The sequence below is a fragment of the Clinocottus analis genome, unplaced genomic scaffold, assembly GCF_023055335.1.
Source record: "Clinocottus analis isolate CAN_PGR_092001 unplaced genomic scaffold, fCliAna1.0.p SCAF_42, whole genome shotgun sequence".
NCBI lineage: Eukaryota > Metazoa > Chordata > Actinopteri > Perciformes > Cottidae > Clinocottus > Clinocottus analis.
In genome coordinates, this window is record NW_027176176.1 from 595536 (window position 1) to 620171 (window position 24636).

General features: G+C 49.2%; 3 protein-coding genes across 6 annotated transcripts; 2 read left to right on the top strand and 1 right to left on the bottom strand.

The window, feature by feature from the left end:
- Positions 1 to 4434: 4434 nt before the first annotated feature.
- Positions 4435 to 8966, top strand: LOC137801642 (ubiquitin-conjugating enzyme E2 J2). Of its 2 annotated transcripts, none has more exons than XM_068598964.1 (7): positions 4435 to 4620; positions 6985 to 7115; positions 7701 to 7741; positions 7829 to 7931; positions 8026 to 8164; positions 8270 to 8350; positions 8432 to 8966. In XM_068598964.1, the coding sequence occupies exons 2-7, from the start codon at positions 6985 to 6987 to the stop codon at positions 8720 to 8722; spliced, it is 786 nt and encodes a 261-aa protein (XP_068455065.1). In that variant the 5' UTR covers positions 4435 to 4620; the 3' UTR covers positions 8723 to 8966. The 2 variants fall into 2 exon arrangements, with proteins under 2 accessions (XP_068455065.1, XP_068455067.1); XM_068598966.1 differs by lacking the exon at positions 4435 to 4620 and adding an exon at positions 5239 to 5424.
- A 1815-nt stretch (positions 8967 to 10781) lies between these two features.
- On the top strand, positions 10782 to 11271 carry LOC137801648 (RING finger protein 224-like). Its single transcript, XM_068598976.1, has 2 exons — positions 10782 to 11083; positions 11187 to 11271. Exons 1-2 carry the CDS (start codon positions 10782 to 10784, stop codon positions 11269 to 11271), a joined length of 387 nt encoding a protein of 128 aa, XP_068455077.1.
- A 3260-nt stretch (positions 11272 to 14531) lies between these two features.
- On the bottom strand, positions 14532 to 24146 carry LOC137801665 (homeodomain-interacting protein kinase 1-like). 3 transcript variants are annotated; one of them, XM_068599010.1, is made up of 18 exons: positions 23769 to 24146; positions 22024 to 22754; positions 21705 to 21896; positions 21436 to 21617; positions 21201 to 21324; positions 20878 to 20997; positions 20634 to 20720; positions 20369 to 20553; positions 20130 to 20280; positions 19860 to 20046; positions 19643 to 19761; positions 18720 to 18836; positions 17691 to 17848; positions 17193 to 17258; positions 16885 to 17049; positions 16544 to 16758; positions 16334 to 16443; positions 14532 to 15567 (listed from the first exon to the last, which is right to left on the bottom strand). In XM_068599010.1, exons 2-18 carry the CDS (start codon positions 22750 to 22752, stop codon positions 15130 to 15132), a joined length of 3345 nt encoding a protein of 1114 aa, XP_068455111.1. In that variant the 5' UTR covers positions 22753 to 22754; positions 23769 to 24146; the 3' UTR covers positions 14532 to 15129. The 3 variants fall into 3 exon arrangements, with proteins under 3 accessions (XP_068455111.1, XP_068455113.1, XP_068455112.1); XM_068599012.1 differs by lacking the exon at positions 18720 to 18836 and having other exon boundaries at positions 17691 to 17845; XM_068599011.1 differs by lacking the exon at positions 18720 to 18836.
- Positions 24147 to 24636: the final 490 nt, after the last annotated feature.

Below are 24636 nucleotides of genomic sequence, written 5' to 3' on the forward strand. Positions count from 1 at the left end.
GAGTTTGGATATCTTTGTAACACTCTTCCTTGTTTCTGGGCACTGAGAAGAGAAAAGACCACAAAACATCCAATAAACAGAAACTCTTGATGAACTAACGCTTCCTGCTCGTTGCTCTTGTTTCTGTTTCCTGTCTCCTCTCCTGTGCGTGACGTCCTCTCCACACGGCAGCAATGCATGGACCTCATCGCAGAGCGATGAAGGAACGCGGCCTGATGTTGGGGGAACGTGCTTGTTTCAATCTTTTGGGCTTTAGCAGACCTTCGGCTGCACTGGGCTCATTCACAGCAGTCGCACGCTTTCTCTCACAGGATGTAGAGGAGGGGTGCACATCTCCAGGTATCTTCATGGTTTATGGGTCACATGCGTCTCCTGCAGCACGCTGCCTTGAAGGGTTCGGTGTGAAACATGTCTGCGGTCTCACGAGCATCGTGCACCGTCACCACGTTTCTCCCTCGCTGGAAATGTTCTCGCTGGCTTGACCTTCAGGCCGGCGGCTGGAATCCTCCATGACTGACATGTTGCTTGTGTTGCACAGGGCCGGCCTCCAGCAGCAGGAGGGTCAAACCCAGGGAGGCTCGCGAGAGAGTGAGTGACGCGTCTGAGACGTCTGAGACAGTCTGTGAACATGCTGCATGAACACACACACACACACACACACACACACACACACACACACACTGTGAACATGCTACATGAACACACACACACTCTATGAACATGTTAGCATGTTGTGTGGTTCAGTAACACTCTATGAACATGTTAGCATGTTGTGTGGTTCAGTAACACTCTATGAACATGTTAGCATGTTGTGTGGTTCAGTAACACTCTATGAACATGTTAGCATGTTGTGTGGTTGAGTCACACTCTATGAACATGTTAGCATGTTGTGTGGTTGAGTCACACTCTATGAACATGTTAGCATGTTGTGTGGTTCAGTAACACTCTATGAACATGTTAGCATGTTGTGTGGTTCAGTAACACTCTATGAACATGCTAGCATGTTGTGTGGTTGAGTCACACTCTATGAACATGTTAGCATGTTGTGTGGTTGAGTCACACTCTATGAACATGTTAGCATGTTGTGTGGTTGAGTCACACAGGCCTTCAGTGGAGGAGAAACATGGAGTTCAGACTAACAATACAAACAACATGTTAGATACATACATGTTGAAGGCGAGCAGAGAAGGTCTGGTACGCTTCATTCAATGAAGGACGGGATCGCAGGGTGAAGGACAGGATGCTCATCTCTTTCCCTTCAAGTTCCTGACGTTCTGCTCCTCAAAGGAACCCAGAATAGAAGAGTCATCTGTTATGCATGTTCATGAAGCACAGCGAAGGTGTTGGTAAAAAGCATTTACTGTAAAACCAGAGCTGCTGAGAAGACAGAGTCGTTCTCCACGCCCGGAGGAGAGGTGTGTTCTGCTTTGAGCCGTGCTCTCGCTGCCCGTCTTGGTGCATTGGCTTGTGGGTAAATGCAGGTTGCAGTGTTCGTGGCGTGTGGTGACGTCATAGGAAGGCCCGCTGTGCTCCTCTCCACCACAGCAGCAGCTCGTGGTCGCTGCAGCGGACGACCTTTGACCTCAGTGTCCTTGTTGCAGGTCTCAGCTCCCGTGTTGATGTCTTTCGCGAGTTTTCTCTCCTCGCGTCTCTCAAACCCGAGAAGTTGAGGAGAAGGAGCGAACAGTTCAGCCAGAAGCCCGGTGACCTCTGACCCTCGTCCTGGGAGCCAGAGGAGACGCTCCAGCGGCGCCACGGCGGGCTGCACTCGTCCTCACTTCATCTGAATATGAGAGTACAGATATTATAACTTGGTCTTGTCCAAAAGTTGTAATATGAAGTGTAAACGTTCCTTAAGATCTGGGCGACTCACAGGATCAACATTTAGAAAGAATATTTCAAAATGTTTTAGTCTCAGCCCCAAAACACTGGATTGTTTTTGCCTTAATGTATAAAGACATGTGTTCGGTCCTCCTGGTAAAAGTATTGTTTCAACAATAAACTGTAATCTTGATGTTAATGACGAACACACACCATGAATCATCTGTTTGTTCTTCAGACACACAGCTTCACTCGACTTGTGCAGGCTTCTTTCTGCTCTCTGTGATGAGCAAACTGAACTGAACATCCGTGAAGTGCGTCAATGTTTTGTGTGATTTGTTTTGTAAACTGTAAATCTCTGAGAATGTTTTTGAAACTGTTTTGAAACTGGTGGCAGAATTATAATAAAAAGCCGACAGTAAAAGGCCTAAAGGGTGAATGTTGAGTTTCATTGCGTGTGCTGGTCAGCTCACACTGAAGCTGGAAGTGGAAGAGAAGCAGGAACGAGTCCACACAGAGGATTCAGAAGATAAAATAATCCTTTATTAGTCGCTGTGGGGACATTTACAATGCAGACAAATGTAAGTATGAGTCTTCCAGGCGTCACAGTGGGCTCTTAATAAATATAATTGTACTTTATTTTGTATGCACATTATTCAGATCTGCTACACAAATGAACAAGGAAACCGGAAAACTTAAGTACATAAGAAAGAGTTGACGGAGATAAAACGATGACACAGTTCTGATGCTTTCATATAAAAGACATTCCAACAAATTACATTCCTGAATCTCCTGTTACCTGCCAAACGTGTGGGCATGTGGCAACGGTGTGCAGAGGAAGGAGAAGGTGTGCCCGGTGAGGAGGAGGATGAAGGGTAAGGAGGAGTTCAGCCAAAGCCCCGCGGCCGTGGAGGAAACACAGCAGTGCATGCTGGGACTGTGACGCAATGACGTGTGAGGGGAAGTCCAACAAATACCAGTGAAAGGTTAAGTAACCAGAAGCAGTGGAGCTGCTGAGGCAAGAAAGAGCAAGGAAGGGCCTGACTTGACCTCAAACTGGTTTCTTATCATATGGCCCAGTGTGTGACTGGAAAGCATATCATGAAGGAACCATAGGCAGTGGTCCCGCCCAGTATTAGAATATCAGAATATATATCAGAGACAGAAGTGGACGGGGTGGAACATATGTTTGTAGGAAAGCCGACTGGCAAAGGGCATCATAAGGAGAAATATCAACAGCATGGCAACATTCAGTATAAATAAAACCTTCAGATAAAGAGTAAACAGGAGCGAAGAGGTTGCAATAATATCACGTTAAGAATAGAACAACACATGCTGCTGGTTATGTTATGTTTCTTACTGTCACCCTTCTTCTTTATGCTATCGTTTGTTTTTACCATGTAAAGGGCTTTGAGTGCCTTGTACTTGGTTCATGGATTCTGGACTTTCTATCAAACAGACCACAGAATGTGAGGATAGGGAACCTGACATCAGCAACCACCATCCTGAACACTGGTGCACCTCAGGGTTGTGTGCTCAGCCCTCTTCACCCAGGACTGCTCGCCCACCTACTCTTCCAACAAGATAGTGGAGTTTGCCGACGACACCACTGTGGTGGGACTCATCTCCAACAACGATGAGACACACTACAGACAGGAAGTCCTACATCTGGCCAAGTGGTGCTCAGACAACAACCTGGTCCTGAACACCTCCAAGACCAAGGAAGTAATCGTGGACTTCAGGAGATCCAGGAAGACCACACCCTCTCCACTGTACATAAATGTGGAGGAGGTAGAGAGGGTGGAAAGCATCAAGTTCCTGGGTCTTCACATTTCCAAGGACCTCACTTGGTCCTTGAATACATCTCACCTGGTGAAGAAGGCACAGCAGAGGCTCTTCTTCTTGATGAAGCTCAAACAAGCCGGCCTGCCCCCGAAGCTTCTGGTGAACTTCTACAGAAGTGTCATAGAAAGCATCCTCTGTCAGTGCTTTACTGTGTGGTTTTCCAGCTGCACAGCAGAGAACAGGAAGGACCTGGCCCAGGTGGTCAGAACCGCACAGAGGATTGTGGGAGTTAATCTCCAGGACCTGGACACTGTGTATGCTGGCCGCCTCAAGAAGAAGCCAGCAACATATACAAAGACACAACACACCCTGGTCACTCTCTGTTTGTTCCACTGCCATCAGGAAGACGATTCAGGACCATTAAAACCGGTCTAACAGGCTGAGGAACAGCTTTTTCCCTCGAGCGGTTTCCTCCATCACCCCCACCACCTCACCCAGCTCACACCGGACAGTCACTTTTGCACTTTAAAAACATTGATGCCTGTGTTTTATGTCTTATGTATTTTAATTTTTGTATTTAAAAAATGCCATTTTATATATGATACTGATGTCTTAACTTTCTGTTGCCAACGTAATTTCGTTGTATGTTTTTTTTTTACAATGACAATAAATATATCCTTATCCTTGTAATGCGCTATACAAATAAAATGCATTATTTTTATTATTATTATTATTATTATTACATGTGAATAAAAGCGCCCGAGGCTGCAGAACGTGTTGTCACCGCTAACAGACGTGGCGGTAATGCCACGAACCGTTAACGGCACAGCAGAAAGAGGCGAAGAAGAAGCGGGAAACCGGAAGCGTTCTGCAGGAAACCGGAAGCGTCCTGCTGGCGATAGCTAAAGCTACGTTGGTGTCATCGTCTTATCGCTTTGGGGTTTGACAACAGAAACAACAGCTGTATTTCGTGTGCAGCCACGAAGACCTATTGCCACTGGAGCGTCTGGAGAGGTACGTCTCTACTGCGCCTCCTCCACCCCGCGAGGAGCTGCGCAGGGCGGCTGTCGGTCGGGACCAAACGGCTCGTGCTAGCCGCTGCTAACGCCAGCTAGCCAAACACAGCTCTGGCCTCCCGACTGTAACGTCGCGTACACGCAGGACGCGGTATCAGCTCGGTGTCATCCTGCCTGGTGGACGGTGCTGACTCGCTGTGAAGGACACACAAACAACCGGCCGTCGCACGAGCTTCTGCGGTCTGACGTCGAGCGACGTTTCACCGTTCACAGCCGGTTGTTGATCGAGATTGAGCCAGTCGAGCTGCACCGGAAACGTTGGCGGATTATCCTCAGCGAACGTAAACATTGCGTTAACGTCAAGCGGCCGGCACAGGGCTTTAAGAGGACACCCTTACGGATAAAGAGCAGATGACCTGAGTTCAGGCGGTTAAGACAGTTACACCTAAATCTAAATAATGCATATGACTACAGGCTCACGGTGTTAGCACTTTGCGTAGTTCCATGTTATTCTGCAACAGTTTGAACTTCACTGTGCGCAGGCGTCCTGTTTGTAGGAAACGCTGCACGTTATTATTCGAAAGCTCCAATCAAAACACACAGTGTGCAGGTCATGGACATGCATGACATGTTCCCTCTGCAGCCACCCAGCCTGAGCCCTTTATGCACCCTGGGGTGCAGAGTCTCCTCGACCCGTTGACACAGACAGGAGGAGCTGTGGGTTCAAGTAGACCTCAGTAGACATTGTGTAGTCTACATTGAAGCTGCTGCGTGTGTGAGGAACACGTGCTGCTGCTTACAGGTTGGATATGAGATGTGTCTATATGTCATGACGACACCGTTTGTATCACGAGAGATTGACTGCTGTCTTTTGAACTTTGAGTCAAACTATTTACTGGTGTCCTGCCTTGCTATTTTAACTGGTGCATTAATGAGTAAACATATCAATCATTAATTGCAGGATTAAATAAATAACAATCTTCCCTAAAGGGACTAGTCTTCAGAATGACACTCTCTGTTATTTAGGTGCTGGATCAACTGATCCATGATGGATGAGGCCCTTTGACGGTTACTTGTAGGGTTGCAAAATTCCGAGAATATTCAAAGTTGGAAACTTTCCACGGGAATAAACGGGAATTATCTGGAATTAACAGGAAGTAACAGGAATTAACTGCAAATGTTGGGGTGATTTAACTGTATTTACCTTGTCATAAGCAGACATGCATGCAAACATTTATAATACAACTTTTAAAAATTACTTTTTTGACATTCAGAAAGCCGCGAATAGTCGAGGTGATGGTGTACTTTAGTGTGGACATACATACGTCCGACTCTCACTGCTGTAAAAAGTCTACTGTATCCAAATAAACTTGGTATTAAATGAACATGGCTTCAGTTTACCAAGTAATCAATATGCTAATGACAAACAGTGTTGGGAAAGTTCACTTTCTACATGAACTAGTTCAGTTCATAGCCCATAATTCAAAATTTTAAACTAAGTTCACAGCTCCAAAAAATGAACTAGTTCAGTTATTTTTCAATATGTTGCAGCTATAATTTAAATCTCTCTGTCTGCAGTACCGCTCTTGGCCTCTACGCAACTCTGCGCTCTCACACTCTCCGTTCATCGGGCTGAAACGTTCAGACGCAACACTGATGACAAAGACGTCAAAAACAACAGAATGTTTTATGCTTATGTTTCTGCAGACGATGTTCAACCAGCTGCATTCAGATCCAGCTGAGCTCGGCGTGCAGAGTCTTGTTCTCAACGACATTTAACTTCCCTGTTATATGCTTTTGTAAAAAAAACGTAGGCACATTTCTTTTTTTCAAAATTCCCATGGAAACTTTACGGAAATTTACTGGAATCTTTCCGCCCCTTTGCAACTGTATTTACTTTACAACAATGCTGTGGTGAAATGACTCCTCATTATGACTATCATTAGGTTTATAACTCTAATCTCTAACAAGCGCCCACTCATTCCCAACAGTTATTTTCTCATCAGCTGAAGTTGCAGCAACGTTTTGCCAAGAGACGCTGCTGTTGAGCAACGCGCGTGGACCGAACCGCGAAGACACTTCGTGCACCAGCAGCGTCCCGCCGCGACGCACAGTTACACAGGACGCACCACGCTCTGTCACCACGTCTCTGTCAAAGCAACTAGAATACATGTAGTGCATCTGGGGAAAACAATTACATTATAAAATAGCTCTAACTTTGAATTATAAAAAGGCCCTGACGGCCCGCCACTGCATCTAATTAAATAAAATATACTTTTATATAAATAAACTGTGCCGGTTCTACATTTCTAAAGACAATGACGAGATGAATTTCATGAAGTTCTTTTTGCATGATCCTCAGATGAACAACAACGGGAATAAGAGAGCTCCAACTACAGCCACTCAGCGCCTTAAGCAGGATTACCTGCGGATAAAGAAAGACCCTGTGCCTTACATCTGTGCAGAGCCGCTCCCCTCCAACATCCTAGAATGGTAAGGTCTCACCTGCAGGGCGCTGCCTCACCTGGACCCGTTTAACGCTCTCTAGTTCACTACGGCTCTTTTCCAGAAACATCTATCAAAATGTAAATCCTGAAAAATGTACTTGCAAAAATTTAAGTTACCAAAAAAGTCCTCAGAGGAGCAGAAACTGCTCCATCGGCATTTTTGTGTGTGACGTTTGATCTTATTCCTCAAAGGCCTGAAGGGTCACAAACTAGTTTATAGACAAACGAGCGCGTCGTAAAGGCCGTGTGACACCTTGAGTTAGTCCTCATATCTTTACAGGCTTCATGTAAAGTGCATCGTTTCTCTAGAAAATATCTGCATATTAAACCTGTTTTATATTAAAACCCTTAACGTGACATAAAGACAAGTTTAAACTCTTCAGGTGATGATTAACAGAAAATAGTTTTCCTCTTTCAGGGAAATCCTCAACTGTCAGTAGACTCTTTAAAGGAAGATTACATCACTTCCAGGAGTGTGCATGTGAACAGTACAAGTTGTGTGTCACTAGTGTTCCTGTAATCTCGTCTGTGTTGTTCTACACGTCACTGAAGTCCTTTCTGTCTCCTGCAGGCACTACGTCGTCAGAGGTCCTGAGAAAACTCCCTATGAAGGTAAAGCTGACCGTTAGCACATCTTCTTCCTTCTGTGACTGCGTTTCCTTTTCGTGTCAACTGATGCCATAAATCCATTTTCCGTAGGGGGATATTATCACGGGAAACTCATATTTCCTCGGGAATTTCCTTTCAAACCACCAAGCATCTATATGATAACTCCAAACGGGAGATTTAAGTGCAATACGAGGTAAGAACATCCTTTCATTGAAGGAGAACTCAGGAGTTTTAGAGTTTTTGAACCTGCCGTTGGTCATGCTCCTTCATTGTTGTTTCCTCCACAGGTTATGTTTGTCCATCACAGACTTCCATCCAGACACGTGGAACCCTGCGTGGTCCGTCTCCACCATCCTCACAGGTCTGCTCAGCTTCATGGTGGAGAAGGGCCCCACCCTGGGCAGCATCGAGACCTCGGACTACACGGTGAGTGCAAACCAATGGCCGCAAGGGCGGCGCATGAGGAGGATGATGATGATGATGATGACGACCCATCTGTGACGCCTCAAATATTTGCTGTACTGTTTTCAGAAAAGACAGCTGTCCGCCCAAAGCCTGGCCTTCAACCTGAAGGATAAAGTCTTCTGTGAGCTGTTCCCTGACGTCGTGGATGTATGTACGAGGGGATCTCTGACTTCTCTGTTCCTCTGTCTTCCTGTCGTCCTCATGCTCTCCACCGTCTTTGTTCCCCAGGAGATGAAGCAGAAGCAGAAGGCGCAGGAGGAGCTCAGCGCCCGCTCTCAGCCCCTGCCCTTACCGGACGTGGTTCCTGACGGCGACCCTCAGCACGCCCACTACGGGCTGCCCGCCCTCAACGGAGGTCCCGTTCCCCTGGAGCACGCTAACCCCGCCCCCGGCCTGCAGCAGGCCAATCGCAACCACGGACTCCTAGGGGGCGCTCTCGCCAACCTGTTTGTGATCGTCGGCTTCGCGGCGTTCGCCTACACGGTGAAGTACGTGCTGAGGAGCATAGCGCAGGAGTGAGGCGCTGCAGGGCGCCCCTCCTCCCCCCACGCCCCCGCAGGCGAGCCGGCCACTGGACTCCAGGTTCTACAAACACACTGCGTGGGGGGAGATGTTCTGGGAAGCCCCTCCACCACCACCACAGCGACCACCACACCACGGACTCGGGATGAAGGGAACTCAAAGCCGACTCGCCCGAGAAGATGGAGAGCAGTGGACGGAGTGGCGGAGGGCTGGAGGGGCTTATTAAAACGGTTACGATCCACTCTGTGCTTCAGTGGTTTATGTCAGCAGTATAGGAACACACTTGGCTCATGGGTTGTGGAAGAGTGTAGAGGTAAAGCTGCCACAACACAAACGTGCTCTCATGCTCCTTTGGGCTGCTGCTTCAGCATCATACTCATAGCAGCTTCAGTCATTGTGCCGTGACAGGAAGTAACTGCAGCGTTCTCTAGAGGCCCAGAGGAACAGGAGGAGAAGCCCTGAGCGATGTCGTGCATTTCTCGGGTCTTCACCTTAATTTGAGTCACTTTTTGTGGTGCACACATGCATAAAAAGCTGTTTTTGTATTTGTCGGTCTCGGTTTAGCTCCGGGAGCTGAAGAACGGGTTCCTCCGCCTCCCGCTCACTGCGTCACCAGGTGGGAATGTCAGTTCATTTTTCCTGGTGACGTGTTGCTCCCCAGACGTCCGCCCTCCTTCTCCGTAACGTTCCTGTCAGAGTGTGCGCATCCACAGATTAACATGCACACGCTCTGAGCGTCACATGGCTCATGAACATGTGTCTGCGTATTTTAAGCACAAGTGGAGCCTCAGAAGAGCTGCTGGTCCTCGTGGACCTGCAGGAGGCGGACGTGTGACCCGGGAAGAGTCGGTCGGGTCTTTAGCGCAGCGCGACATCGACGGTTTGCAACCGCAGCTCCACAAGGAAAGAAACGAGAGGAACACGCCCCAACATCCACACCAGTGTTGCAGCGCTGAACTTCATCACCAGAATGATCACAGGCGAGCAGAGTAGTCCTCCAGGGGTTTCATCTTCATCTCAGAAGACGAGGGCAGTGACGATCAACCCATGAGCCCAGCCGTGCCCCAGTGCACAGCTCCATACAGACCAGTCTCTTCTTTAATTGGCTTAGCTGACCAGTATAGCGCTCTATCAAGGTCCATGTAAAGAGAACCACCTTTTTGTTTCTGTATATTTTCTTTTTGATAATTTTCTGGTTGTTTTTGTTTTCTTATTTATAGAAACTGCCTCGTCTCGCTCTGAGGAGTCTGTCTGATGTTTCAGATGCACCCAGAGAGGCGGCGCACATATTTGCTGATAATTACTGTTGTGAACTTGCATTTTAAAGATCTTCTGTGTCTGAAACGTCTGAGGGCAGAAGATTTGCGTTTCTGTCGCTCGTTTCTCGGCCCCATCTGGAATCAGACTGATGAGTGTTTTTGTGTGATTATACAGCAAATGCCCAAATTTCCATGCTTCAGTTAATCTCGTGTGACATTGTATGTTTTCATAGTAAATGCAAATAAAAGACCCATTTTAGAAAACCTTCCTGTGGTACTTGTACTCAATGTGTCCAGCGTGGAGGCTCCTGGTCAATAAAGATCATAAAGCTAATCTTTCCTCTGTGTGTGCGTGTGCGCGTGTGTGTGTGCGTGTGTGTGTGTGTGTGTGTGTGTGTGTGCGTGTGTGTGTGTGTGTGTGTGTGTGTGTGTGTGTGCGCGCGTGTGTGCGTGTGTGTGTGTGCGCTCAGATTCCAGAGAGGAGGCGGGCGAGACGCTTCCAAGGAACTGTTGACGGGCGGAGTCACGTGACCGGCTCCTTAAAGCAGCGCTGCGAGCCTTCACTGCACACTCTTCCTCTTCCTCAGCGCTCCTGCTCGTGAGTACGACGCTCTGGGTCTCACTATGTATTCAGATATTGTGGAATATTTATGATCAAGGAAAGTTTGTTGATGTTTTAGTTCTGGGATGTGAAGCCCTCTGTGTTGGTCCATGTGCTGCAGGTTGTGACGGGTTCCAGTCCTCTTCCAGTCCTCTTCCAGTCCCAGTCTCCTCCCAGTCTCCGTCGCCCTCCCAGCATGCTCATGGACGAGGAGCTGGAGTGCGTGGTGTGCTGCTGTGAGTACTCTCGCAGCCAGCGGGTCCCCAGGGTGCTCCACTGCCGGCACACCTTCTGCGCGCTCTGCCTGGAGCGGCTGTCCCGCCTGCAGGGGGCGCTGCGCACCGTGTCCTGCCCGCTGTGCCGCTGGATCACCTGCACGCGGGCCAGCCTCACGCTGCCCGGCGCGCTGTGGGTCAACACCAGCATCTGGGACCAGATCTCACAGGAGCAGGACCAAGAGGACTGCTGCAAGACGAGCCCGCTGCTGCAGGCACCGCTGTAAGTACCTGCACTTGTTTCTGGACCAGACCATCATCATCATCATCATCATCATCATCATCATCATCATCATCACCTAATGAGCACCCTCTCTGCCCTTCAGCCCGCATCCCAGACTCTCGGGTTCCCCCTCCATTCTCCAGAGACTGTTCAGCTGCGTGCTGCTGCAGAAACCAGAGAGCAGCTGACGGGACCAGAGGAGCTCTTCCTCAGCAGCTTCCTCCTCTTCCTCAGCAGCTTCCTCCTCTTCCTCAGCAGCTTCAGTGAGTTAGGTTTTTTCTTCAGCCCTATAATACAAATGTATAGTAATTGGTTGTATACTACATGATTGTATTCATTGGTAGTATAGTACAAGTACACACTGTAGTATATCAGGTTGTTGTCTCTTCTCTTCCTTCTGCAGCAGCAGACGGTTAAAGGCCATCAAAAGATTAAAGGCCATCAAAAGATTAAAGGCCGTTAGAAGATTAAAGGCCATTAAAAAGTAAACTGAAGACTAATAATTATCAGAAGCTTCACAGTTTTTTTGTTTGCTAAAGGACAGCGAGCACAACTGGAGTCACATGTTCAAAACTCTGCCTCAGTCTGCACAGCAGCAGCTCATGTGAACAAACTCTAGTTGTTTTTTTGTTGCTTGAACTCAGTTTTCAAAGCTCTACACACTTATCACATGACTTTAACACAACCTGCACAACACTGGATTCACAGCACTTTGTTCAAACGCTGACACACTGCTGTCAAACTGTGAACATTCAACACAGAAGAGAGTTCAGCCTCGTGCCTTTAAACTCTGATGACTGCAACTTCAGCTGGAGGCTGAGCAGCTGTCTTGTTTTAGACTGAACACACACACACACACACACACACACACACACACACACACACACACACACACACACACACACACACCTATATATAACTATATATATATATATATAGTTATATAGATATAACTATATATAGATATATATATAGTTATATCTATCTATCTATCTATCTATCTATCTATCTATCTATATATATATATATATATATATATATATATATATATATATATATATATATATATATATATATATATATATATATAGATATCTGAAATAGTTCAAACTGTAAAGATGAAGTTTGTATTTCCTGTGTTGGTGTTTGGTGCTGGTGTTTTTCCTCAGTGTGTTGTGAGTGACAGTGTGTGTCATCTCAGTGAGGGTTGTGCAGTGTTTGGCTGCACTGAGTGTGTGTTGAGTCTTGTGTTCAGAGTTGTGTTGCTGGACTGAGCTTTGCAGGTGAAGTGGACTGTGTAGCTCAGGTGAGTGCTGCAGTGCAGACTCTAGTTAGTTTTACATGTGACTCCAGTTGTGCCAGCTGTCGTTTAGCAATCGACAAAAACCTTAAAACATAATAAGAGCAATAAAAAAGGTAATGAGTGACCTATAAAGGAACATGTCACTTTGCATTCAGATAATACATTTGTTTTTATTGTTCTTACTTTAACAACACAACAAGCTGTTGTGCTGACATGGAGCAGTGTGGAGGGTTAACATGAGAATTTGTTTGTTTATGAGTAACTGTGAAATATATTCATCGTCCTAATTTGTTTCCTGAAGCCGACTTTAATAACCAGCTTGTGAAGAACATGGTTTATGTAATATAGTGTTCTGTTTATATGTTTATGTGAGATTGTGTGTTTGGTGTGAACGGGTCAGCCGTCGTAACGGTGACATGCAGGATCCTGAAGGTCTCCTGATGTATTTATGCACCATAAATATGATAATAAAATAATAAAACTGTTGACGTAACATCTGAGACGAAAGCTGTGTTTTTAATAAAGATGTTAAAAAACATCTCGACTGGAGTATTTTCTTCTTTTGATATATTCCTTTTCATATGAAATGTTTTGTAAAAATATGTATTTTTGCTATTTTTTAAATTGCCTTAAAATGAGTTTTAGTAATTTAAGAATGTTTTTGATGAGACATTTTAAACCATAACAGTGAAACCCAACTCCTGAAATCTAAACCGTCACGTTTTCTTCTATTAAGAAAATATGATGGAAAGTAATGAAAACCTGTCAAGACATTTAAGTGTCAAACAATCTTTTTCCAAAACTTTTCCTTAACCGACGTTATTAAATCAAAGTGTTCATAACATTTTATATAAAGTATGAGGTTCATTTTCCTTGATTCTGTGCCGAGGAGACGTAGACGTTGCCGTGTCCAGGATGTAGACGTTGCCGTGTCCAGGATGTAGACGGGGCCGTGTCCAGGACGCAGACGTTGCCGTGTCCAGGACGTAGACGTTGCCGTGTCCAGGACGTAGACGTTGCCGTGTCCAGGACGTAGACGTTGCCGTGTCCAGGATGTAGACGGGGCTGTGTCCAGGACGCAGACCGGACCGTGTCCAGGAAGTAGACCGGACCGTGTCCCTGAAGTAGACCGGACCATGTCCAGGAAGTAGACCGGACCATGTCCAGGACGTAGACTGGTCCATCTGTTGACCGCAGGGTACCAGTGCTTTGCAGCGGTTGCTGCAGCCATGGTAACCAGTGAGGATGGAGACGAGAGGCGGAGCTGCAGAGGTCCACGTGTGGTTCTGTGTTCCTGGATTAGTTTAAATATAATCTTTACATATTGAAGGTACAAAAAAATTACAATTATTTTCAACATGTAGAAGTCATTTAAGACGAGACATTCACACGTTTAAACGTTTGATCTTCTGTTGGTGGAACTAAAACTCATCAGGGAACCATGACACGATGTGAATATGTGATTATTTTATTGAAAACAGTAACAGTGGATTATTTGAGCTGAAACCTTTTTCCCTGAATTAGTTCTACCGAATAGCCTCTTAACTATACTATGTTAAGGTGAAACAGTTAAATATTCAGACATTACAACACAAAACTGATGCAAACACAACAGGAACGTGTTCACGAAAAAGCTTTCATAACCCACAGAAACGTCCAGAGAGCCAACCAATCAGCTGTGAGGAGAGAGACTCCTCCAATCAGCTGTGAGGAGAGAGACTCCTCCAATCAGCTGTGAGGAGAGAGACTCCTCCAATCAGCTGTGAGGAGAGAGACTCCTCCAATCAGCTGTGAGGAGAGAGACTCCTCCAATCAGCTGTGAGGAGAGAGACTCCTCCAATCAGCTGTGAGGAGAGAGACTCCACCAATCAGCTGTGAGGAGAGAGACTCCACCAATCAGCTGTGAGGAGAGAGACTCCTCCAATCAGCTGTGAGTGTCTCCTCCACCTGCTGGACCAGGAGAAGCATCAACATTTCATATTCAGAGACAACATGGCTGCTCTGCAGGTTGGTAGACGGCTCCTCTGACTTGTCGCCTTGTGAACGAGTTGGTAAACTTCTCTTCAGTCTATTTGTGTCGAGCGTTTCCAGAGCGTCGTGAGACATAACCACAGCGTTTATGAATGAGCAGCTGATACACAATCATTCATGTGAAACACAATATGTTTATATTTCATAAGGTCGACATGTTTAAAAAGACTAAAAACTAAATTAAAACAAAGGTTTCTCACGTCGCTCCTCAGGATGTGACCTCACTCTGTACTTCATAAATACATTCAGCACTCAAGTTGATGCAGTTTCTTTTTTTCAGTTTCTATTGCATAAGGACATGATTATTCCTGCCTAAACACGGTCACTATATTAACATCACATGTGCACTTAAATTAACATGAATCCATCACAGTTCAACACACGGTTCCTCTTATTCAACATCTTCATGGACCTTCCTCTCCCACACGGACAAAACATAATTTAAAACATAGTAATAGACATATTTGTGATTAATCAGACACGCTATGTGAGATAAAAACACACCAGTAGTGTGAGCTGTTACGGGTCAGGAGGATAATCTCTCTCCACACAAGGAAAACACGTACACAATGCCATGATTATACTGGACAAGACTACAAACAATACTGTTAGGGGAAATAAACAAATAATAACAAAGATGTCAGGAAACGACCCGAAGAGGAGCCGAGTTGGAGGTGAAGCAGCAAACCTTCTGGCAGAAGTGACTGGCGTCCTATAGGAAGGGGTACTGGGCGAGGCGCCGCGGGCTCAGCTGGTAGGCGCCGTACGCCTCCACGCGGGGCGTCCCGCCCACGTACGGGGAGCCGGCGAACGGGTGCTGGTAGGCGGCGGGGAGGCCGTGCAGCAGGCTGCTGACCGAGTCCTTCCGGCTGGCCGCCTCCCTCCTGGAGGAGGCGGCGGCGGCGTACGTGGCGGCGTAGGCGGAGGGGGAGTGTCCGTGGGCGGCGTGGCCGCGGCCCAGCAGCTGCTCCATGGCCTGGGACGCCGAGGAGAGCGCCGTGGAGGCCGGGTAGGCGTACAGGCCGGGGCCCGCGGCCGACACCTCGGGGAAGCTGTAGTGAGAGGACGCGGCCGGAGGGAACGCCGACTGCCGGCGCATCGAAGAGTCGCTGTGGGAACGCTCCTGAGACGAAGACACGACCGGCTGCACCTGAAGAGACGACACGGCGTGAACACCAGGAGGCTGAGCGGCGAGCGGGGAGGAGCCTCACGAGGAGCGAGGAGGGACTCAGACGGTACGGGACACTGTGCATGCAGCTGGATTAACTCAAGCTGGATTATACGACAACTTGTGTTAGCTTAGAAACGGCCTGTTGATGCGGTTTGTTAAACCTCGAGTACTTTGATGCGCCAACAATTTGCTGCGTTGGCACGCAGGAGTAGCGCCACCATCTGGAGAGGAACTCATCTACAAAGGAACATTTAGTGGCCGCCGAGTTGCTCACGATTTAAGGCAGCCAATAACATTTATTACTTATTTCAGGTGACTTACAGACCGTCTGTCATTACATAGTTGGTCCAGCAGGAGGCGCTGTGGGCTCAATGAGCAGCAGTCTCATGGAGGAAGCAGCGTCCATCCAAAAGGAAATATTCTGATTCATGAAACCCTGCGTACGCCTGCATGTACACACGTTAAGATCATGTAAATCTTGAGGTCGGCTCAGCTTTGATGAAACATTTAGAGAAACTGTACTTGAGGTAAAGTGAACTAAAGCGTGCTGCGGGTCTTAAACGTGGTACGACGTCAGCAGCGTAACTCGGGTCGCGTCCTGTGCAGCGTGCTGCTCTGTGCGTGTGCACGAGGACATACATGTTCCCTTTGACGCGCTGCAGCTCATCAACCTGCCGCTTGTCTTTGTGACACTGTCACTTTAAGGAAGTTAACCATGAAGCGGCGGCGGCAGAGCGGCGCTCACCTGGCTGAGGTTCAGGGGGTGCGACTGGCTGGGCAGCAGCCCGAGGCGCTCCGTGCTGTCCGAGCCGCAGGGCTGCCGGTTGGACGACCTCTTGGGCTTCATGTGGGTCACTGTGAAGTAAAGCGCCACCAGTGTCACGTTACCTGCTCGCAGCCACAAAACACAACAAGTTCCCGATCACGCGGACGGCGGCAGGCGAGCAGCTCTCACCGGCCTCCTGGCGTCCTCGCGGAGCCGCCGCTCTCGCTGAGCCCTGGGTTTTGACTGAAGGCGCCACCACGGCCAGAGACTTGGCCTGGCGCGACGACGCGGCGCTCGCCGGGTTCAGCGTGCGAGGCGGAGGAGTCAGCGGGCTGGCGGTGGACGAGTCAGAGTCGTGCACCGTCACGCAGCTGATGACGTTAGCTCGCTGGCTCAGGCCGACGCTGCGGGAACAGAGACACGGAGTCGGGTTATTCCACCAGAGGAAGGTGCAGAAGAAGCGACGCCCTCGGCGCTCCAGGTGTCGTCGTGTGCGACCGGCGTGAAGTTCAGACGGATCTTCTCCTCACCTGGCCGGGTGGAACTTGCGCTCATCCTCCGTGTCGGTGTCACTGTGGATGGTGATGATGCTGACCGCCGGGCTGGGCGTGTCGGAGATGACGATCGGCTGCGACCAGGTGGCGCTGGGCGGAGTCACGCCGCCGCTGCCGAGCAGCGACGCAGCGGCGACACCTCTGATGAGAGGAACCACAGGAAGGTTCAGCAACAACATGACCCAGTGCTGCTCCACTCAAGGAGTGTTTAAACTATTCACTATGAATGTTTATTTACGACTGCGTCACAAAAGGAAATAAACATCAAGAGATGAACAACACACCTGTTCCTGTTCTCTCCTCGTCTGGCTTTCACCTTCTTCCTCTCCTGCTGCGTCCGGGCGGCGCTCCTGTGAGGAACAACGACCACAACGTGATCTCACTGCTCAAACCATGAAGGTGAACACTGACGTCGTGAGGTCAGGACGACGCGCGCTGCTTTTAACTCAAAGTTTGTGTTCAGATTCTTTCAGAAAAACATCAACTTCACGGCGACAAAACGTCATTACACAAAACAAAGACTTCAGTTTTCTCCTGGTTCATTGTCTTTAACTTAAAACACAAATAAACTCCAGCAGCTTCACATCACTTGGCTCTGGCAGTCAAGCAACACTTTACATATTGAACATAAGAGGTAGTGAGTTTAAGGATGTGTGTGTGTGAAAAGAAGAATCCTGGACCAAGATACGGAGCAACAATGTTTGTTTTTCCAATTTAAAATAAAAAAAGACAACTCTGTGCAGACTGTAGAAGCATGGGATGCTCGTTGATGCCGGCCTCACCTCCAGCTGTGCCCCTGCTGCGTCGACGCGTTAGCATGAAGCGTTTCAAGCGGCGACGCAGGAACAGCTGACTGGTGCGAGCTGTGGATGGCCACGCCCGGGACCTGCTGCCACGACGAGGGGATGAGGATCTGCTGGGTGCCGGAGGGCCAGGCCTGCTGGGAGCAACCACACACACACACACACACACACACACACACACTTCAGTACAGGAAGCAGCGGATCCACCACGAGCGACGCTGGAGCGGACCAGACACAGCGAGCCATGCCGAGAAACACATCCAAACTCTCCAACAGGCCAAAGCACAGAGAGAGAAGCCAGCAACCGTTCCAAAGCCATTCTCTTACTATCGCACTGCCTGCAACAAACGCACAACATGACACATGCAAAGCACAAACTACGGCTGGACAGAGCCGGTGTGAAGACACACGGGGCCACGCCGCCTGTTGGAGGAGAACGCTGAAGAAAAAGATTAGTTTAGTTCACTGAGGCCAAACAGTCCGGAGGAATCTTCTGAAACAAAAGACCCGGTCAGAGAGTTTAGTGGCTCGGAGCTGCAACCTCCTGCGCTGAAAACCAGGAAGGACGAGCTGCAAGCAAAGCGCAGACGAGCATCATGCGCTCCATGCCCTCAGCACACCTACGGAAAGACTGGGAGGGAACGACGTGTGGATGATGGAGCTCCTGAAGAGTGGAAAAGGTTTGGTATGTTTTGTCACAACGGGAAATACAAAAGAAAAGAACTATAAAAGTGATTTTAGACCAAAAAACTGTTTGATTGTCTGAGAAAATGAGCACAGAGCAACCCTAAAGTCTGCTCGTGAAAAGGCAAATGAGGGAATCTTATGCATGTATTAAAGACGAGGCCTGTGGCCGAGAGGACACATTCCACACAAAGGAAAGGAAAGGAAGGAAAGGAAAGGAAAGGAAAGGAAGGAAAGGCGGGGTGGAGCGGAGGGAGATGGCGTTGTTAGTGGCGGCAGCAGTGTGCATGTGAATGAGTCCTTCGGGCGTCCTGGTTGCTTTACCAGCACTGTGGCTGTGTGCTCCAGCAGGGTGGGCCGGCCGAGGGGGAGGGAATACTGGGGGGCTATGCCTGCTGAGGGCGGGTGCAGGGTGGCCACCATCAGGGGTGTGCAGGAACCCTGGAGGGGGCGGAGGGAGGGAGGGAGGGTTAGGGCGCCATGAGCACGTTAAGGCTCTTCCTGAGGAGACACTGGACAGCTGGCCTCTGCAGACTTTAGCCCTTCTCCTTTAGCAAATGGCAGTCAAGAAGCTGTGTGAGCCGAGAGGAGTCTCCCACACAAACATCTGGCCTCGACCCCAGAAAGCAGACTGGGAGTAAGAGAACGGCAGCTCTATCACCCTGGAAGCAAAGACGAGGCAAAACACAGCACAAACAAACAACACGCTGCTGAAACCTTCTGTGAAGCGTTTAAACAATGTCTCAACTCTTTACATCGAGGAAAGATCATCCTGGTTCCCTGTACAGCAGAGCAGCTGTGGGGAGAGAAGGAGGAACGTTTTGGATGCGCTCGTATCTTTGAAAGAGCAAAACTGCACCGATGCTCTTGAGCTTAGCGCTGATCACACGGTTCATGGACGTTTCTGCAACCCGAGTTCAGGTTTCTAAAAGACGACAAATTCCTCACAAGTACATGATTATATGATGCTGCAAAGCAACAAGCCCCTCCCCACAGGAGATAACCTCCAATACGCCTTTCCTCCAGGAGATGCATCTATGCAGCAGGTCTACTTGCTGCATGTTTCACTTTAGACGCATTCAGATGCATCTTCAGCACAGACTGCAGTCTGAAGTGCAGTTCCATACATCACCGTGACAGGAATAGTTAAGCATCAGAAACTTCTCTCTCTATAAAACGCCGTCATGATTTCACTTCATACTCTATTTCAAGACAGATGAACACTGACGCAGCTGACGAGCTCCCACCTGTGTGAGCAGGCTGGGCTGGATCTGCAGCGACTGAGCAGCCTGGTTCTGAGGTACGATGGGCACAGAGTTCTCCATCCTCACGGGGAAGCTGGAGCTCTTACTGGACGTCTGCAGCCCTGGAAAACCGTCCAACACAAGCACACCGATGAGAAACACGGCTGCAGACCCGGCTGCTGGTGCCGTTGCGTGTTTTGGTTGCGAGCGTCTCCTGCACCTTGAAGAGTGGAGGGCGGGCAGACGATGAGCGTCTGCTGGAAGGGTTCTGTCTGGCTGCACAGCCCGGCGCCGCGCGTCGGGATCGGGACGCTCTGCTGAGCGAGCCCGGGAATGTTGATGGTGGCCTGCTGGTACAGAGCCGGCTGGTAGTTCAGCAGAGGCACGGCGCCGCCCGCAGAGGGCACCTGGTGCAGAAACACACGGGTTGATACCGCAGGAGACGCACGACCCCAACACGCCCATGAACGAGTGAATGACCGGGTCGCACCTGGTTATGCTGGTTGAGTTGGCTACTGAAGGTCACGGTGAGGTTGCCCGCCGCGGCGCTGGGCACCGCGCTGGTGGAGTACAGGGACTTGCTGTTATCGTAGGAGCTGCGCCGCTTACAGATCTCCATGTTCTGGAAGCAGGACTTCACACTGCAGAGAGGAGAGAGGAGAGCAGCGGCGTTACAGCGGCGACATCTCTACTCGCGTCTGGAGGCGCAGCAGAGCGACGCTCACGTACTGGGAGCTGTGGGGATAATCCACCAGGTGGCTCATCGTCACAAAGGGGTGACCCAGAGTCTTCGTAGGCGTGATCCTTTTGTCGGCGTCCAGGCGGAGCATCCGCTTCAAGAGGTCGATAAACTCTCGTCTGTCCGCTTTCTCGGCCAGCATGTCCGTCCCCTCCAGGTGAGAAGACAGGTTCACCTGCGAAACACAGAACACAGGTGGGTGATGATCAGTCACACGAACAGTATGAGGCAGTAAAAGCTGTGAAGGCCATCTACCTGCATCATGTCATCCAGGCAGTTGAAGATGTACTTCCTGGCCTCCTTGGACTTGATCCCCATCTCCATTTCATGCTCCGATGGCGTCTGGGACAAAACATGTTTTAGGACGTGTCGACACTATTTCTCACAAACACTAAATGTTATCGCTACGATGCAAGTCAAACGATGAAGATAGGAGCATGAAGATCCCTTCATATTAATAATCCTTTAAAGCCTGACACATAATCAGATCCTCATTAACCTTCAGCCTCCAGAGCGGGTAGCTGGAGTCGGGTCCTCGGTTGAAGAAGCGGCTGGTTTTAGTCCCGGCGCTCAGCAGGTACTCTGCAGGCAGGCCTTGGGTCTGGGAGATGTACCGGATCTGGAAACGACAAACACACCGCGGTTAAGAGCGAGAGCCTGGACTCTGGTCTCCCTCGGTGAGGCTGAACAGCTGAACACAGAGCGCCTACAGTTCTTTCATGACCGTTGGCCAACTAACCATTTGTTAGCTTCACTAGTCATTTGCGTGTTTTTCTCCTAAGCCTCAGACCAGAGCTGTGAAACACTGAGGTCACCACTGACCTGGTCGTACTCGGAGGCCCCGGGGTACAGCGGCCAGCCCAGAAACAGCTCCGCGATCACGCAGCCTAAAGACCACATGTCGATGGCCTCGCAGAACGGCAAACCCAGAATGATCTCTGGAGCCCTGCGCAGAAAAAAGAGGTTACAGGTCGAGCACCAAGGAAACTGAACTAAACAGTAGCTTCTGTGTCGCCTCATTCTCATGTTTAGATTAAACGGAGGCGTTGCCGCTCACCTGTAGTAGCGAGACTGTAAGTAGGTGGAGCACACAGCTTTGGACACATGGCTCGCTGAGCCAAAGTCGATGACCTTCACCCGGTAGGGCTGTCTGAGGGGGTCGACCAGCATGATGTTCTCGGGCTTCAGGTCGGCGTGGATCAGACCGAGGCTCTTCAGCTTCATCAGCGCCGTCGCCACCTAAACATGCCAACACTTTATAGTCATACGACAACATAAAAGTAATAACGTGATGGGTTAAAAAAGGCTGGATGCATGTCTGCCAACCTGCTGGAGGATGGGTCTGATGTGCCTTAAGGGGAGCGGGCTGAACTTGCTGTGCTTGAGGAAGTCGTACAGGTTCTGCTCCAGCATCTCAAACACCAGGCAGGTGTGACCTTTGTGCTGGAAGCATTCGTACGATCGCACAAAGTTGTACTCATCGGCGTTCTCTGCACTCAGCCGGTTCAGGATTCCCACCTGTGACGTGAAGTAAAGGATGGAATAGTTAGTAAATACTAGACCGCCGCAGCACTCATACAATGTACATGTAGTGATGTCATCAAAGCAGGATGCACAGGTAAGTTATCAACACAGTCCTCTTTACCTCAATTTGTCCCTGACGAGCATATGAAGGATGGTTCTTCAGGATCTTGATGGCCACAATCTCGTTGGTGCCTCTCTTCCAGCATTTGGCCACTTGTCCAAACGTCCCTCTTCCCAAGAACTCCAGCACTTCATAGCTGCAGGACACGGAGCAGAGGATCTCGTGCTGCACCAGCTGATAATCCCCTTCCCCGTTGGAGCTGCTGCTCTTGGTGGTTGGAGCCGAGTGGGGGATCGACTGGCCCGTGCCTCCGCCGCCGCCGCCCGTACGGGTGGAGTAAGTTGCTGCGGGGGCCGAGAGCTCCTCCAGGATTTGGACACTGCCACATCCGCTGCCGCTGCTTTCGTTGGTTTCCTCAATCTTTCTCTTCTGGCCGTGCCTGTGCCCCCTGGTCTCAGACGAGGTCTCCGTATGAGCGTAAGACGAAGACGCCGCCTGCTCCGTCACCCGCCGGCTCGATCCGCGGGGCAGGCTGCCGGTGCTGTCGGCGGCCCGCACCACCACCTGGCCTCTGGAGCCCGGTGCTGTCGGGGGGAAGACCAGGGACGGGGCGAAGGGTGCCACGGCCATGGCCGGGGCGAAGGTGTAAGCCGACTGGCCCGCTATGGCGCTGTACGCTTCGGTGGTGGACACGTCCCAGACATTGCTCTCCACCTTCACCTTCTTCACGCGGCAAAAGGCACTGGAGGAGATGGAGGGAGGAGAGAAGACCTGCAGCTGAGAGCTCATCGCTGAAAAGAGATGAGGATTAAATGAATACCTTCTTCAAACAAAGAATACAACTAGTGTTGCTGTACAGCAGCGTGTATTTTATACACACTGAGGTCAAATGAACGCAGACCAAAACAACACAACCCAATAAATGAATAGCCGTGACCAAACGTTACAAACAGCTCTGATGTCATGCACATTAACATGTTGGCACTCAGCACCTTCACACTACACAATGAAGTCTGATTGAGTATCACTGATTGAAACTGAAGCTCAAACAATGAACCGGCTGCACTGAAAGTACTCTCATCGATACTTCAAGCAAAGCCTCCAAACATCCTTTGGTTTCATCTGAAATGTGCATTTACTTCTTGTCCTTGTTCATGATGAACATCTTGATGGTCTGGATTGTTGGTTGGACAAAACAAGTCATTTTAAAATGTCCCAAAGGCTCTGAACATTCAACATTTGAATACTATGAATGACATCATCACTGTAATTGCTAATGGGAACAGTGATCTGCAGACGGCATTACCTGCACACTGACCTTCACACAGGTAGGTTCACAGCACGGGGTGTGTGTTACACTACAGGTTTAGTTAGCTAAAGTACCATCCCAAAACGTGAACAAAGCAACGTAAACAATGTAAATGCTCAACAATCAATCCCATGAGGCTATGAATGTGCAGTTTGTATCCCATCAAAACGTTACGCATTGACACTTTCTACCCAGGTGTTCTGTTTCTCTCAGACTCCTCTTGAAGGTATTTCACATTACCTTTTCCTGCGCGTGTAACATTACAACGTAAAGTATGTAAGCAACAACACCCGGAACACACAGACGTGTGTGTCATAACACAGCCACTGTTGCACAAACAGCATTTACAAGCAACGAGAAGCTGCGAGCTAAACTTCATGAAAACACGTCGTGAGAGGATTAGTGGCTAATCTAATTAAAATGACGTCACGTTCAATGTAGATGGGATGGATTGCATGAGCCATCAACATGATTTTGATAAACTGTTGTTACATACCGGTTAGATGTTCTTACGGCGTCGAGGTTTAAATCCCACGGCAGCGCTACCCTGTTAGCTCTCTGTTAGCTCCGGCTAGCCCTCTGTTAGCTTCCGCTACCTCCCTCCTAGCTTCCGCTCCCTCCCTGTTAGCTGCTCGTTAGCTTCCGCTAGCTTCCCGTTAGCTTCTGCTAGCTCCCCGTTAGCTTCCTGCTAACTAACGTCCGAGGCTCGCTAGGCCTGCATTGTTTCTTCAGTCGATGGAGAGCCAGGCCGCGGGGAGGTCTCACAGGAGCGGGTTTCCGGAGGGAAACAGCACATGTAGCATTGTATCACTACACGGTGTCAGCTACTGCTAAAACATCTGTACATTTGTTGATTAAAACATAATAAATTACACTCTCAGCCCGCCTGCCTCCAAGCAGCAAATCCCCTTTTCACCGGAACAACCACGTCCTTATATCAGCTGCGATTCATACGGTATTTCCGGTGACTACCGTAATGACGGTGGCTCGCGGAGGAGCGCAGCTTCTTTCCGGGTCCACCACCGGGGCGGCGGGCCGCGGCGGTCCAGTGCGCCTCTCAACCGGGTCAGGGTCGCGTCGTTGTCAAAGGATTGAGTGGAGAGACAGCCTGGGTCGGTTTTACTCGTGCAGGAAAAAGGCAACTACGTGTTTTACGGTAAAATAAAATTGTCGTGACGTAATGTAGAAAATACCAGTGATTTTCCGGTCGGACCGAGATGTTCCACACAGCCTGGGTCAGGTCAACGACTGGGCAAACCACTTAAAGATGGTTTCCACCAACGTGCACATGTTAGTCAGTACATAACTTCCATCTTATGTGCACTCAGAAGTCTGTACTTCCAGAAAGAAAGAAGATCCCACAT